Raw genomic sequence first — 17,819 nt, 5'->3', positions numbered from 1 at the left:
CCAGACATATTTCTAATACTTGTTGTTTACAAAGTTAAAAATCAGTATTTATTGCCACAAAACTACTTAGAACCCCCAAACATTATATATATATATATATATATATATATATATATATATATATATATATATATATATATATATATATATATATATATATTTTTTTTTTTTTAGCAGAGACCCTAGAGAATAAAATGGAGATCATTGCAATACTTTGTCGCACCGTATTTTGGCAGTGGTCTTACAAACTCAATGTTTTGGGAAAAAATACACTTTTTTAAATTAAAAATTAAGAAAACAGATACGTTAGACCAATTTTTTTATATAATGTGAAAGACAATGTTTCGCTGAGTAAATTGATACTTAACATGCCATGCTTTAAAATTGTGCATGCTGGTGGAATGGCAACAAACTTTGGTACTTAAAAATCTCCATAGGTGTCGTTTTAAACATTTCTACAGGTTACCAGTTTAGAGTTACAGAAGTCTAGTGCTAGAATTATTGCTCTCGCTCCCAACGATCGCTACAATACCTCACCTGTAGTTAGAACACCGTTATGTGGGTGCGACTTAAGTATGCGCTTGCCTTCTATGCGCAAGTTTGGAGGGACAGGGCACTTTATGAATTTTTTTTCTCTTATTTATTTTCACACTGTCCCTTTAAAAAAAAATAAAAAATTGTTTTGATCACGTTTAATCCTATTACAAGGAATGTAAACATCCCTTGTAAAAGAATTAGGCAGGACAGGGCCACTTTAAAGTGAGATCTGGGGTCAACAAGACCTCAGATCTCACATATACATTTAAAAGCAATAATATAATATAATATAATAAAAATAAATAAATAAATAAAAAAAAGTTTTTTTTTTTTTCTTTTTCACATGAACCGGAGGGGGGGAAGTGATGTTCGACGTCGCTCTGGTCCTCCAAGGGCATAGAGTCGAGTTGTGTCCACTTTATCTTGTTATCGAACCATTGTGAATGTTATGCGTTTATGCTTATGATGTGCTAATTGTCTAGGATAATATGATCAAGTTATTACATGATCTTGCATGATATATATTCTGTGTGAATTAACAATCGTTTGAGTTCCAGTTTGCACCTAAGCTAGTCTTGTAATCTTGGGTGCTCGGCTATAATACCTGGTTCCAGACTGGAGGAAACTATATCTTGACGGAGGCACCCAAGCTGGGTGCTGGACGGTTCCGTCACAGATTGCTGTGATATATGAAACTATCTATAGCATCCTGTCAGCACCTCCCATCAGCTATGATCTGAATGCATTGCATAGAGAAACCGAGACCCGGTGATGACATCACAGGGCCTTAAATAATGTACGTAATAAAAAATGTAAAGCAGATTTCATGCTCTCAATCAATGTGTACTGTTTCTAATCCTTAGCTACTAGCATTAGTAAATAGATAGGAAAGCATATCATACTTGCTTTAAACTTTTATTTTTGCATTTCTTCAGTTACTTCCTGGTTTTCATGCCTAGGAAATTAGGTCATACATCTCAGGAGTCTTCAGGAGGGGAGGGAGGGTTCTCAGCTCAGCCCATGCCTAAGTTAAGGGCAGGTGGATTCCAGGAAGTAAATGCTACATGCTTAGTCAAGATGGCCACTGCTAGAAATGCTAGGGGTGTTTTTCAGAATTATTTCTCAGCAAAATAAAGCATGGAGATGTGATTGGATAGAGTAGTTTTCTTTGAATATTAAAAATGAATTATATAGCATTTTTGGTTTATGGTTCTCAGAAACAGTGCAGTTCCACTTTAATTAGCATGTTGAGGAGAGGGAAGGGAGGAAACATAAGAACAAATGTCAGCTTCTCATTAGAGTTCTCAAAGGAGCACGAGATGAGGAAAAATCCAAAAATGACTACAACTGTTCTTGTGACAACTCTCTAGCATGAAAATTCCATTCACTTTGATGAGATTTCCTCTCATTTCCTGTTGCCACTTCAGGACAGGAAGTGAAGGAAAATCTCCCCAGCATACACAGGCAGCATCCTGACATGGGTGTTAAAGTGATTGTAAACTACCACCTTGTAAAACAACTTATTCAGTTTAAAATAAAAACAAAAAGACAAAACAATTGTGTATAGATATAAAAAACATAGCAAATACCTTGTTTCCCCTTTTTTATAAGTGATAATATTCCCTCTGTTTGCAGCTGCATAGGAGCTGGAGGGAGGTGAGGCAACAGTACCACTGAGCTTCCCAGTGAATGGCTGTGCAGCGGGGGCGTGTCAGGACAAGTCAGCTCATTGAAGAAGAGCAGGCTGAGTTCCCAGCATAGCCAGAAAACTGACTGTGCTGGGTTCTCCTGCTTAGTGTGGTCAGTTTTTAATAGGAAAGCAGGAGGACTGGCAGGAATACCAGGGATTTCACACAAAGGAAGCAAAACAAAGAGAACAGGATTTCTCAGACAAGCACATGATACAGCAGGCACATATCAGGAATATGAAATGTTGGGATTACATATTTAACTCTTTCCTACTCTGGGGTTTACCTGCTTTTTTGGTGAGACTGCAAAAAGCAAAAAGGAGATGGATAGAGGTAATAAAACAACAAGAACTAAAAACCCTAAACACCTCTGACTTGATTCGCCGAGATCTCTTCAGAGGAATATTGATTTTCTCACTTCCTGCAGAATCTTTGGGGTCTTCACAGGGCTCCGTCACCTCCACTTTCTCCTCTGCCTTCAGATTAGGCTTCTGAATGCCCTGGTTGTTCAGAAATTAGAAAAAAAAACTTACGACGCTTCGAAATGTTTTGCACAACCTGAAGATTTCCTACTACTCCGCACAAGCAATGCAAGGTCAAATGATTCATGCTGAGGCCTGTAGTTCTTCAAAAACCAAAGGGTGATATTTTGTCTATGACTTCTCATAAGACAAATCACACCCAGCTTAGTTATTCCCCTGCAGAAAATGCTTATCAAGATAAATGGTCTTACCATGAGGCTGATCCCAGACTGGAAGAGCTCATATGGGTACAAAATACGCTCGTAGTGGGTCTTCAGAAGAGATCCTGTGCCCTTGCCTGGCATGTATCCTAGACGACTACCAACTTTTGACCATTTCTTCTCTTTGCTGACGACCTCGAAGCCTCCTTCACTAGAAACCACCTAAAACAGAGGAGGTATAAGAAAATGTTTACAGAATGCCAAATTAATAAAAAGGAACACATAGCTTGCTGTTAATTGAAGCATATGTCTGGGGGGGACCCCACAAATATGTACTACATCTCTGCAGTTCATGCAAAGTTCACTATGTTTTAAAAGTTGCAAGTACAGAGAAATACCAGTTGATCTGCCAGAAAGCCAGTGTGTTCAAAATTTCCAGTTTGGGCTGACAATTTACATATTCAGCTCTGAAATCTTAAATCAGCACTGCCTGCTGGATTACAGAACTCTGCCAATCCCTCAATCCCCCTTTTTGTCCCATTCCACACGCATACATTGCCAAGCAAAACTCTGCTGCTACCTGAACTGTCAGGAACCTACCTACATACTTTCTGTAGAGAAAACACTCTTGGGATAAGTAGTGCTTACATCAATATAAAACTGACCTACCAGCAGCTGCCCTTATAGGAACTTTATAAACCCAGTGACGATATCAAAGAAAACCATAGATATTTACAGAAACAGGTCTTGTTAGGTCTATACAGACCTTTTCAATCCAAATGCACACATGGGTCCAACACCCATATGTAAACCGTGATTGCAGCACACGTAAGATATTACCACAAACGTTAGAGTGAGAGCAATAGTTCTAGTGCCATAGTACCTAACCTTTGCGACGCCATACAGTTTTGAAGCCATCAGTTCCAAAAACATTTATCTTGGTCTAATCACTCTAGAGTCCCAGTGGTCTTTTTCAGCGTGGGCCCTGGCAAATTCTAGGTGGGCTTTTTTGTGCATGGGCTTTAGGAGAAGCTTCCTTTGTGGAGGACACCCATGCATGCCATTCCTCTGCAGTGTATGCTGTATTGTGTCAGGGGAAACAATTACCCCAGTTTGGCTTTCTACTTTCTTTAGATAACTGCAGTAAACCTGCATGGCGATTGTATTCAAGTTCAACCCTCTCATCAGAAGACGCTCCTGTTGTGTTAACTTCTATGGACAGCCTGGACATCTCTGTGAGATGGTTGCAGTTCCATCTTTGTTAAATTTTTGTATCACTTTTGCTACAGTATTCTGACTGAGAAGTAAAGCTTTGCTGATCTTCTTGTAGCCTTCACCTTTCTCGTGCCTTGTGAGATTTCTCTTCCATGTGGTGCCATTACTGACAGCATGAAATGGGAAGGGGTTTCCTTACCTGGTCACATGATCATGGTATCAATGTGCTTAATTAGCTAGCAAACTTGCCTGACCTAAACCCCATAGAAAATCTGTGGGGTATTGTCAAGAGGAAGATGAGAGACACCAGACCCAACAATGCAATTGAATTGAAGGTCGCTATCAAAGCAACTTGGGCTTCCATAACACCTCAGCAGTGGCACAGGCTGATCGCCTCCATGCCACGCCACATTGATGCAGTAATTCATGCAAAAGGAGCCCCGACCAAGTATTGAATGCATACTATACTGCACTGTACATGGACACACTTTTCAGTAAGCCAACATTTCTGTAATAGAAACTTTTTTATTTTATTTTTTTTTAAATGTTATATTCTAATTTTCCGAGCTTTTGAATTTTCACTAGCTGCAAGCAATAATCATCAAAATAAAAGAAAGAAATGCTTGAAATATATCACTCTGTGTGTAATGCACCTATATAAAATAGGTGAGTTTTACTTTTTGAATTAAATTACTGAAATAAATTAACTTTTTGATGATATTCTAATTTTATGAGATGCATGTGTGTGTGTGTGTATATATGTATATATATATATATATATATATATATATATATATATATATATATATATATATATATATATATTTATTAAGCCCAGTTTACACAGTAACCAGGAGTGTGGATGGAAGCTGTGTAAAGCTGCAGTACCTGGAGGAAACCTGCAGGGAGAACATATACACCATGTGCAGATCATGTCCTGGCTGGGATTTCTAATGAGGACCCAAGTGCCCTATGGCAGAGGTCCTATCCACTAGGCATCTGTGAGTGTATAGCTTGCATAACAGTGTACATTTGCTGTCCCTTCAAAATAACTCAACACACAGCTAATAATGTCTAAACCGCTGGCAACAAAAGTGCATAAACCCCTAAGTGAAAATGTCCAAATTGGGCCCCAAGTGTCAATATTTTGTGTGGCCACCATTATTTTTCAGCGCTGCCTTAACCATCTTGGGCATGGAGTGTGTAGTTTTACTTTTTGAATTAAATCACTTTTTGATGATATTCTAATTTTATGAGATGCACGTGTGTGTGTGTGTGTGTGTGTGTGTGTGTGTGTGTCACTACACAATATACAGCCTAGTGTTGTGTAAATTTACAAGCCCATATCAAATATATCCAGACCAATCTTTTATTAGGAATTGTATATTTTTGTACATTAATAAAGATTTTGTAACATTTTATATTTACTTTTCTGTGTATTATATGACACACCAAAAATCCCCCTACTCCAGGCCCCTTGATTGGAGAGTTGGGGGTTTTCCTTTTTTAAACATTTTGGCCACTAAAATTTAATGGGGGATGGTGAAAAGGTTTTTTTTTTTTTTTTTTTATTTGATTGTGACACGGTCTCTCCCCCCACATAGATATTTACGCTGATTTTAACATGTATATGAAAAGCAGTTAAAGAACTCCAGAACACAGGAGTTGCTGGCGCTAAACAGAAATCACTACAACTGTGCAAATATCAGAAAGGTAAGTTCAGGCCCCCGGGACGTGGGGGGGGGGGGGGGGGTCACTGCCATCACTCGGGACCTGTAATTTGGCACAGATGGACACGAATGCCTGGTCTGAATTATCTTTTAAGACCAGCTGACTAATGACACCTTTGGGGGATAAGGGAGGAAGTAGCAGGTTCGCGCCCAGGCTGCGGATTCCCGCCTCCTCGTTGTCCCCTCACCCGTTTGTTATCACGCAGTCATCAGATGAGTACATATACTGGGACTCTAATGAGTCTTCCTCATGAGATGGACTTCCAGATAGACACTTACTGTGTCTACATCACCTCGGACAGGTAAAAAGATACAGATAACTTTCATCCACTGCATGTCTCATTCTGGGGACCTTTTGCATGCACCTTTGAGTAGTGTTATGCCTAGCGGTCTGTGTCTGTTCATTGTTTAGACATAGATACTCTGATATATTCAACCTTTATAACTTATAGCAGTGGTCCTCAACCCTGGTCCTCAGGGCCCACTAACAGGCCAGGTTTGCAAGATAACTGAAATACATCACAGGTGATATCATTTGCTGCTCAGTGATTGCAGTATTGTAGTCTGCATCTCCCCAAGGTAATACCTAAAATCTGGCCTGTTAGTGGGCCCTGAGGAACGGAGTTGAGGACCACTGACTTATAGGACCGATTGGCCTTTTGGTGATCCTTGAGGGCATCTGCTGTAGCCAGGACCTGGGAGAAATTCTCTTTATTGAACCTATTGTGGAATCTGTTGTTCAATCGTTTACATCTCTTACTTTATGTTGATCTACATAGAGCTTATATCTAGCTAGCCCTATATCCAGGGCCTCTATCTGTGCTGCACAGTTGAGGCACTCAGGATCCAACTTCTTTACATATTTCTGTATGTGCATTTAGCAATGTGAGTATTGTTTCTGCCACCATGATCTTATTGATATGGGTATATTATCAAATGATAAAACATTTGTACTGATATTTGCATTTTATACTTCATAGACTAGAATACTGTGTTCAGACCTATTCCCTGAAGAAGGAATTGTTTTTTTCCGAAACATGTTGGCAATAGTGAGAACATTGAGTTGAATCCTCTTGCTCACCTACTGAACCGGTGATATATATGTATTCACACAGATGGTTTTCCATGCTCATTCTTAATTGAGGTTTATCATGATTTTATTTTTTTGTTAATAAATGCTATGTTTTACTATAATACTACTTCATATTTATTGTCTGCCTACAAAGTCCCATCCTGGGAGTTGTCCTCTTTTCTATATATTAGAAAGGCAAGTTCAGGCCTCATTTAAAAAATTGTGTTTTAAGGCAGTGTTCTTCCTGCAGTTGGAATGTTCTCCCAGAACCCTCTAGCAGGCAGCATAATGCAAATAACTACCAGCTGCAGTCTAAAGATCACATCCACAATATTCACTGAACACTGACTGGATCACTGAAATGCATTCCTGAAAAGCAGTGTTTATGTCATACCTTACTCAATGCATAGACATCCAACAGCTTGCGATCCACTACTGGGATTCTCAACGCGGAGCCTTGTAATTCCCAGAACTTTGCCAGCTGATCCAAAAAGTCAAGCTTCACACGGGTTATTGCCTAGCAAACAAACAACTTTATTTTTACTTTCAGTAATATAAAAACATTATCAAAAATGTTTTTTTTAAATTGTATTACAATGTAAAAGAAAATAAAAACATACTCACACCTAAATAAAATAGTATAGGCCCAGTGTTCATTTAGTTTAGGATAGATAGGGGAAGATCAGCATGTTCTGGCGGGGTGGGAGATTCCCGTCAGAACACACAGGCACAGCAAGGGAGATCGCCATGCTAACATTGTCTGTTCTAGTATGGCAATCTCTCAGTTTTTTTCCATTAGCCCACTGGGACATTCACTCATGAGATTATTGCTTACCACTGTGTATGATTTGTGATCGGTCACCAGTGATCACATGGTACCTGGGCCAATCACAACACCCTGTACTATGTAATAGCTGTGGACAGAAAAAAAAAAGAAAAAAATTGTAAAAAAAAGAAAAACAAAATGTTTAAAAAAATTAAATAAAAAAATTATTTATTTTTAAACATACTGCCATCAGTCAGTATCCCTGATCACCATAACACCGATCATATGAGGCAGCCATACTGTACTGGTTACAATAATTTACAAAAAAAAAGTGTGGAAAAAAACCCTAAATTTTATTTATTTAACCACTTGCCAACCAGGCTTTTTCTGGCACTTTTTGTTTACAAGTTTAATTCTGTATTTTTTGTTAGAAAATTACTTATAACCCCAAAACATTATACATGTTTTTTTACAGAGACCATAGGGAAAAAAAATGGCGATTGTTGCAATTTTTTAGGTCACATGATATTTGCGTAGCGGTTTTGCAAACGCAATTTTTCTTAGAAAAAAGTACACTTTAATTAATAAAAAAAACCCAATTTTTTGCATCATGTAAAAGAAGATGCCAAGTAAATAGTAATCCAACATGTCACACTTCAAAATTGCGTACGCTTGTGGAATGGCGACAAACTACGCTACCTAAAAATCTCCATAGGCGACGCTTTAAACGGCTTTTACAGGTTACCTTTTTAGAGTTACACAGGAGGTTTAGTGCTAGAATTATTTCTCTTGCACGAAAGTTTGCGTCGATACCACACACGTGCGGTTCGTACAGTTTACATATACGTGCGCGACTTATGTATGTGTTCGCTTCTGCACATGGCCATGGAGGGATGGGGTTGCTTAGAACATTTTTTTTTATATATTATTTTATTTCTACACTGTCCCTTTCATTTTTTTTATCACTTTTATTCCTATTACAAGGAATGTAAACATCCCTTGTAATATAAATAAGAATGACAGGTCCTCTTTATGGAGAGATCTGTGGTCAAAAAGACCCCACATTTCTTCTTTACCTTTAAAAAGAAAAATATCCAAAAAAAAAAAAAAAGAGGTTTGTTCTTCCAGCCTGGACTGGAAGTGTTATCATGATAGCGCTCCGGTCCTTCAAAGGCCATAGAGTCGATCAAAGAGTATAAACTCTTTAATCGCCTATGGGAGCAGCCGACCGAACCATTGGATCGTTTCTCCGGTTAACTGGCGGAAACAGTAAGCCCGAGAAACACTGGCGAGCGGTCCTCCCGCCGCTTCGGAAACCGTTCCAGCGGCTCATGAGCAGCTCGGACCAGTTTCATGAGAAAGCCAGCCACCTGCAGAAACAAAACAGTACCGAACAAAACTGATATCTTCATCCATGATCCCGGTAAGCCACTTGCAAAAGGCAACGTATATATTCGTATTGCGGTCAGCAAGGGGGTAATTTCTTAATTTTCCCAAAAACTGTGACAAAAAAATACAACTCTCCATGCCTCCTACTGAATACCTTCGACTGCCTACTTTCCAATAACAGGTCATTTGGGGGGAATTTGTACTGTCTTGGCATTTTAGGGCCTCCTCAAGAAATTAGATAGGCCGTCAGTACATCAGGAACTATCAATTTTCAGATAGATTTATACATACACTATCGTTTGTGGACTTTATAACTTTTACACAGACTAAATAATATACACAGATTTGGGTTATTTTTACCAAAGAAATGTAGCAGAATACATTTTGGCCTAAATTTATGAAGAAAGATTTTTTTTTTTTTGCAAAATTTTATAACAGCTAAGAAAAACATGTCTTTTTTTTTGGCATTATTTCATTTATATCGCAAAAAACAAATAACCCAGTGGTACAGTGGGTACGGAAAGTATTCAGACCCCCTTAAATTTTTCACTCTTTGTTATATTGCAGCCATTTGCTAAAATCATTTAGGTTCATTCTTCTTCCTCATGAATGTACACATAGCACCCCATACTGACAGAAAAACACAGAATTGTTGACATTGTTGCAGATTTATTAAAAAAGACAAACTGAAATATCACATGGTCCTAAGTATTCAGACCCTTTGCTGTGACACTCATATATTTAACTCCGGTGCTTTCCATTTCTTCTGATCATCCTTGAGATGGTTCTACACCTTCATTTGAGTCCAGCTGTGTTTGATTATACTGATTGGACTTGATTAGGAAAGCCACACACCTGTCTATATAAGACCTTCCAGATCACAATGCATGTCAGAGCAAATGAGAATCATGAGGTCAAAGGAACTGCCTGAAGAGCTCAGAGACAGAATTGTGGCAAGGCACAGATCTGGCCAAGGTTACAAAAAGATTTCTGCTGCACTTAAGGTTCCTAAGAGCACAATGGCCTCCATAATCCTCAAATGGAAGACGTTTGGGACGACCAGAACCCTTCCTAGAGCTGGCCGTCCGGCCAAACTGAGCTATCGGGGGAGAAGAGCCTTGGTGAGAGAGGTAAAGAAGAACCCAAAGATCACTGTGGCTGAGCTCCAGAGATGCAGTCAGGAGATGGGAGAAAGTTGTAGAAAGTCAACCATCACTGCAGCCCTCCACCAGTCGGGGCTTTATGGCAGAGTGGCCCGACGGAAGCCTCTCCTCAGTGTAAGACACATAAAAGCCCGCATGGAGTTTGCTAAAAAACACCTGGAGGACTCCGAGATGGTGAGAAATAAGATTCTCTGGTCTGATGAGACCAAAATAGAACTTTTTGGCCTTAATTCTAAGCGGTATGTGTGGAGAAAACCAGGCACTGCTCATCACCTGTCCAATACAGTCCCAACAGTGAAGCATGGTGGTGGCAGCATCATGCTGTGGGGGTGTTTTTCAGCTGCAGGGACAGGACAACTGGTTGCAATCGAGGGAAAGATGAATGCGGCCAAGTACAGGGATATCCTGGACAAAAATCTTCTCCAGAGTGCTCTGGACCTCAGACTGGGCCGAAGGTTTACCTTCCAACAAGACAATGACCCTAAGCACACAGCTAAAATAATGAAGGAGTGGCTTCACAACAACTCCGTAACTGTTCTTGAATGGCCCAGCCAGAGCCCTGACTTAAACCCAATTGAGCATCTCTGGAGAGACCTAAAAATGGCTGTCCACCAACGTTTACCATCCAACCTGACAGAACTGGAGAGGATCTGCAAGGAGGAATGGCAGAGGATCCCCAAATCCAGGTGTGAAAGACTTGTTGCATCTTTCCCAAAAAGACTCCTGGCTGTATTAGATCAAAAGGGGGCTTCTACTAAATACTGAGCAAAGGGTCTGAATACTTAGGACCATGTGATATTTCAGTTTTTCTTTTTTAATAAATCTGCAACAATGTCAACAATTCTGTGTTTTTCTGTCAGTATGTGGTGCTATGTGTACATTCATGAGGAAGAAGAATGAACTTAACCACTTGCCGACCGCCGCACGACTATCTACGTCGGCGGTCAGCCCCTCACAGGCAAACTAACGTAGGGCTACGTTGCTTGCTTGTGAGGGTCTAGGGAGCGAGCGCGCGCCGCCGGAGGCGCGCTCCCGCTCCCGCGTGGTCACGGACCCCCCCGCGCGTGTGACCAGCGGACCCGATGTCCGCCGGCCACTCGGCGATCGGCGGGGGAGAGGGAGAATGTCAGGCAGCTTGTGTAAACAAGCCACCTGTCATTCTCCTCGCTGTAAAGACACTGATCACATGGATCTACTATGTAGATCCGTTGATCAGTGTCCTTACAGCTCAAGCCACAGCCAATCACAGTAGAAAGCACGCCCCTAGGGACACACACAGCCCCTCCCTCCCAAATAAAGTTAACCCCTTCACTACCAGTGTATTTTTACAGTAACAGTGCATATATATAGCACTGATTACTGTAGAAATGTCACTGGTAACCCCAAAAGTGTCAAAAATGTCAGTCAAGGGTCCGATCTGTCCGCCGCAATGTTGCAGTACCGCAAAAAAAAAAAAAAAAAAAAAATCGAAGATTGACGCCATTACGCGTTAAAAAAAAACAACAAAAATGACAAAAATCTTTCCATTTGTTAGTAAACGCGATAACTTTTGCGCAAACCAATCAAAATACGCTTTTTGCGATTTTTTTTTACCAAACATAGGTAGCATAAAACAAATTGGCCGAAAATGTTAAAAAATTTTGATTTTTACATTTTTTTGGGGGGGAATTTCATATAAAAAAATGTGAAAAATATTGCTATTTTTGCAAAATTGACGCTCTTTTTTTGTTTATAGCGCGTGATCAAAAAATCGCACAGGTGATCAAATACCACCAAAAGAAAGCTCTGTTTGTGGGAAAAAAAGGACGCCAAATTCGTTTAGGTACAGCGTCGCACGACCGTGCAATCGTCCGTTAAAGTCACGCAGTGCCGAATCGCAAAATACCCCCTGGTCGGAATGGGGGTAAAATCTTCCGGGGCTTAAGTGGTTAAATGATTTTAGCAAATGGCTGTAATATAACAAAGAGTGAAAAATTTAAGGGGGTCTGAATACTTTCCGTACCCACTGTAAATAAATACCACCAAAAGAAAGCTCTATTTGTGTGATAAAAATTATATTCAAATGTAATTTGCGTACAATGTTGCAAGACAGAGCAATGGATAGTTAAAGTAGCGCAGTGCTGAATAGCAAAAATTGCTCTGGTCATGAAAAAAACATTTCGGAGGTCAAGTGGTTAAGCATGCTGCAACGTATCTGCCAGCCAGCAAAGATGCAAATCAGTTTGATAAAAACACCTGTCAGAAGCCAGGTATCTCTCTCATACAATATCTCATTCCACCTCTAGACTCCGATGAGTACCGTACCTCCAGCTCATTGAGCCGCTGCACTCGAGGGGTGAAGCTGAAACTCTTGACATCGCAAGCAAATGGTGGCTGCCAGTCCTAAAAAATACAGTGCAAGAAAATTATTAAAAGCAGACTGAAGGTACAAAGTACCACCAAGCAGAATTCACATCACACCTAGCTCCATAACATAACCCAAACTTAAAATACATTAAAATCTTAATACATAACATTGAAACAGAGGTTTAGGCAGATGTAAAATAAACACATTAATACAACTCTGTAATTGTTTTACTGAATTTATATTTTAAAATGCAAGCAGTGTAGGAACCTGAACCTGACCTGGTATCAGCCCCTTGCAGTCCCCGTATAACAGGGCTGGAGTTTGACAAGGAGTAGCAGAACAAGCAGCCAATCAGTGTATGTACTGACATGAAGATTGTTGATAGGAGAGAGCAGAGCGACAGGGAGATGAGCTCATCCCTGTGCTGCTTCTCCTTTCAATGTCCAGTCGCAGGCTGAGGGGGCCAGGACAACCAGGGCTCAGAGGAAGTGGGTTGAAGGCTGCTGCCCATCAGACCGAGAATCTACAGGCAGAATAATAGTGGAGGAAATCTTAGAATTGAAGAGGAGTATTGCAGCTAAAAATGGTTTTGCTATTTTATCTTTAGACCCAAGCCTAGCAAAAGCCCACTGTTGGCTTTTACAGCTGTGGGGTTGCTTCCATGGATTAACCATAGTGTGGTGAACCCCTCCATGTTTCTCAGGGTCCACTGTCCCACCTGTAAGTCTGGGACCCCCATGGGAGTACTCCCAGGTAAGCAGAAGGGAGACGGACGAACATCTATTTGCTGATCTCCCCTAACTAGAATAAACACTGAAGCAACATGCATTACGTCACTTCCAGGTTCGGAGCTTTCCTTGGCCACTAGAAATAAGCTAATGTAGCACAATCTGAGCTTCTTTAGCTTCAGTGGAAGGTAGGCTGAATAGACCCCTGATGTCATTAATTATCCAACCCAGAATGTTGGCCTTCAAAACAAACTAAACAAAAATACTTCTGTGCTGCCACCTCTCCTCCAACTGGAGACAACTATAAATGTGTAAAATATTGTGGCTTAATAACCCGTTCACACTGAACGCTACTTTGAAATCGTGCTACATCAGTGTGATTTCAAAGTCACGGGTCAGTGGGATTTCATGTGCGGCTTGCCAACATCTGTACGACTTCATGCACAGATGTCCATGCAAGTCGCACATGAAACCGCCAAAAATAGTGCAGGAAACTTTTTCAAATCGGTCGTGCTCCATAGGCACAAATAGGGTGAGACTTGTCATGCAATTTTAAACTGTCAACTCGCATGACAAGTCGCACCGGTGTGAACGGGGGCTATAAAACAGCAATCAGAGGAGTTCCTGAAACATTTAATCAATAAATCAGGCATTTGACTGCTAAATGACCAACATTCCAAGTTAAAGGGTTTGTTACCCTAAAAAAAAAAAAAAAGGGGGTCCTGATCCTTTAAAGCATGAATAACAGCACAGCGCTGTGTCATTTGGCCCCTTCCATCACCTGGAATACATGGCTGATCCTGCTTGGTTCTGCCCTCCTCCCTGTAAACTGACCACAGTAATCATGGCTGCTGAGCCCTGACACCATGGTCAGTTTACGTGCCTCCGTCATCCACAGCTCTCTGTCTCCTGTGTCCTCCTACCCTCCCTTGTACGCTCTGTATGTGAGCCGCCCCTTCCCTCTCCTTCCTGCACTGTTCTGAGCAGTGAAAACATTACGGCTTCCAATTACCGCCAGCCCCTCTGGTAGGATAACATGATGTATACACTGTAAGCGGTTTTGTAAAATTCATCTTCTAAATACCTTATTCCTTCTCCCCGATCAGCGGTCACGTGACCCGCTGCTCTCTTTCTCAGATGTATACACTACAGAGGGAGGTCACATGACCACCCTGCAAACATCAGAGGGACGATCTTGGCCCCTCCCTTTGTAGTACATACAATCGGAGAAAGAGCAACAGGCGGTCACGTGACCGCTGTTAGGGGAGAAAAAATAAGGTATTAAGAAGATGAATTTTACAAAACGGCATACAGTATATACTACGTTATCCTAGCAGAGAGGCTGGCAGTAATTAGGAGCACTGCCTTAACAACCCTTTTAACAGGAAATCTATCAAGCAAATCACAAACTAGGAAAATCACTTGAGGCTGCAGAGAAAAAAAAAAACTCTAAGATTAATAAAGCAGTAGTAAAGTCTGCTTTGTGATTTCTACCTACAGATGAGCCTATAATTAGGCTTACCTGCAGGTAAAATTAATATCTCCTAAACCTGCACCATTTAGATCAGGCATGTCCAACCTGCAGCCCGAGGGCCGCATGTGGCCCGGAAAGACAGGCAATGCGGCCCACTGCCCCCTGACAATTTTTTTTTTGCTGGGGAGGAAGGAAGTCGGGGGCATGGCCACAGCAGCTTCCAACTAACGGTAGGCAGAGGCTGCCTCAGAGGGGGGAGGGGAGCATGTGCAGTGTTTCTGACTCCTACCAACATGACCACTTCAAATCACTGAAGTGGTCATGGTGGTTAGAGTGTTCCTTAATTGTCTCTCAGAAAAAGTAAACCTCTGTATACTGATTTCATTTCATCATCCTCTAGTTGTGTTAAATTAGTGCGGGGGGGGGGCGGCGTCGCAAGAGGGACGCGGCAGCATTTTATTACTTTATATGCGGCCCGAGAACATTTCTCTACACTGAATGTGGCCCAGAGAAGCCAAAAGGTTGGACACCCATGATTTAGATATTCACCCTGGATGCAACTGGTGACTTCACTGGCGCATGCGCTCTGAAAATCTGTCATACCATGCCGGACCTTCAGATCTTCATGCCTGAGCGGAGGGCTCCTGCACGTATGTGCGGGCGTGACGTTATCGCAGCCCTGGCCACTCATACAGCTGGACCCGGCAAACTCGGAAGACAGACCGGGTGAAGATGGAAGCCCTCTCAGCTGTGACAGCGGACTGCTGGAGGGCTTCATTCGAAGGTATTTTAATAATGTGCTAGTATACTAGCACATTGCAATTGCCTTACAGGTGTATTTTTATTTAATTTTTTTTTTTTAAACTGCCATGGTTTACTACCGCTTTAATGCAAAATCTAACTATGGCCTCTTTCACACGGAGCGGACCGTATTGCGATCCGCTCCGGCCCTTTTTTTTTTTTTAAATGGACGTTTGCGGATGATATACAGACATAATGTAGGTCTATGTGATTGCGGATGTCAGCAGATGACACCGCTGACATCCGATTTTGCGTCCTTTCCGTTTTTTAAATGGAAGAAAAAAAAGGGTTCTGTTTCGTTCCAAAAAACGGAACAGAACTGAAAGGACGCAAATCGGATGGTCATCCGCTGACATCCGCAATCCCATTGTCATGCATTATGTCTGTATATCACCCGCAAACGGATGGGGTGATATACGGACATACGGAACGCCCGTGTGAAAGAGGCCTATCAGAGCATTTGTCTTTTGTTTTTTTTAATTATTTAATAATAAAAAAATAAAAAAATACACAAAGGAAAATACAGCATAAGCAATCCCTAAGAAATGTCCCATTTTTTGCCAATTGAAAATGAATGTATTCACAACACCAGCAGAAGCAAAGGCAATACATTTTTGGTATAAATAAAAGGACTGCTCTTCAGTTTACACACAAACATATTGGAAAGAAGGCCAAGGAATTCCGTCATAATGGCATATTCCATGTTCCTATTATCACATGGACGAGTCAAAAGCCAAACGTTCTGTCGATCGAAAAACAAAAATGGTGCATACTAATGATGCAAAAAAAAAGACCATGAGTTTTTGTTCAGTTTTCGACTCATCTATGGCCTGCCTAAAGCCTGGTGCACACTACTAGTTTTTGTTTGTTCAACCCAGTAGGGCTGAAGGGAAAAAAAACTGACAGCTTCGGAGGAGCTGCTGTACTAACTATGTGATGTTAGTACAGCGATTTCCACCACTGTTCTCTTGTGTTCTGACAGAGGACACCAAACCACTCCCGGTTAGCACTCTCAGCTATTGGCAGACCTTTTTCAGAGATGCCCCCCGACAAGATTTAGGCTCAGTGAAGAAACCTAAAAGTGAAACTGACCAGGCCTAAAAAGTAGGTGAAAAAACAATAGTGTCGAAGTGCAAGTAGTTTGTGGTGCCTACCCATACCAATGTTAGTCCTCAAACCCATCCCAGTGTCCCTGTGGAGAGCTCAGGCCCAAGCTGTATACAGTCCTGTTCTTCTCTTCCACTTCTCAAGGAACAGTAAGGTTTCTTGGCACGTTCTGTGTACAGCAAACTCGTTTTTTTTTTTTTTTTTGCGTTGGTGCGAATAAACCCATAAGTGAACAAAAAAAAAAAAAAAAAAATGCATGCGAAACACACAAAAAACTGCACTTAAGGGTGTTCTTCTTGTCCACCCCCAAGGAGTAGGGCATTACCCTGAACCCCCGAGGCTGAAGGCTTCTGACAGGGACAAGGTTCTATTTGGTCTACCTAGACAAAAAGCCTGGCGGTCCAGGCTCCTCATGGTCAACCAAGTGCTAGGTGAGGGTCTCTCCCAAACAGAGACCCCTTGGCAAGGGAGGGAGGAACCTAATGGCCACACATCCTCTCCCTAGACTTCAGGGCAAGCCCGATGACACACCCTCCATCCAGTGAAAAGAAAAACAAAACAAAAGTGACAAATTGGAGAAGATACTGTACTGCCAGCCATTCCTACCAAAGGGTCATAATGGCGGCAGAGCACCCCTACTGGACACTGATAAGAATACTACACTTGATCATAAGCCAAAAGACTGACTGTATGCAGCTGTGCTTAGATAAATGCTGATGGCTTCTGCTCTGGTCTTTACCAGTGCATTGACGTACCATACTTTGCTTTTGGCGAGAAGCACTGTACGTGCATGCATGACGAGTAAACGCCAATGCAAAGTGATGAGCATTTATCTGATCATCATGACTGTATAAAACCATTTACTTGTACTGGAGTCGGTACACAGGCAAGAAAAAGAGCAAGAGATTCTTCACCGAAACTAAACAGGAGCTGCTAAGCCTCTGTGTGCATGATGTCTAAAGCTTTTGGCATCACAGCTGAATAATTGAGGGTGGGGTTTTAAAAGGGTTAATTACATGACAAACCTGTAGACCAGTTGTTGGAGAAACATGGACTTTAAAGGCACTGGGTAAATTAAACCTGTAGACCAATCTCTGCTTCTCTCCAGCCTGGCCAAAAA

At 41.3% G+C, this 17,819-nt stretch overlaps 1 protein-coding gene across 4 annotated transcripts in view; it reads right to left on the bottom strand.

Moving 5' to 3' along the window:
* The window catches only part of KDM5A (lysine demethylase 5A), a 132,341-nt gene that overhangs the window by 104,250 nt on the left and 10,272 nt on the right, over nt 1-17,819 (bottom strand). For 2 of the 4 annotated variants that reach the window (XM_082254626.1, XM_082254627.1), the window contains exons 2-5: nt 12,547-12,624; nt 7,319-7,441; nt 2,959-3,129; nt 2,594-2,725 (exon numbers count right to left, since the gene is read on the bottom strand). In XM_082254626.1, coding sequence (XP_082110752.1) covers nt 2,594-2,725; nt 2,959-3,129; nt 7,319-7,441; nt 12,547-12,624 — 504 coding nt within the window. The remainder of the gene's footprint in view (nt 1-2,593; nt 2,726-2,958; nt 3,130-7,318; nt 7,442-12,546; nt 12,625-17,819) is intronic. The other 2 variants (XM_082254629.1, XM_082254628.1) reach the window with 1 other exon arrangement.

The sequence above is a fragment of the Pelophylax lessonae genome, assembly GCF_965119305.1.
Source record: "Pelophylax lessonae genome assembly, chromosome: 4".
NCBI lineage: Eukaryota > Metazoa > Chordata > Amphibia > Anura > Ranidae > Pelophylax > Pelophylax lessonae.
Note: the sequence above shows the minus strand (reverse complement) of the source record. Positions and strands in the feature narration are given on the sequence as shown.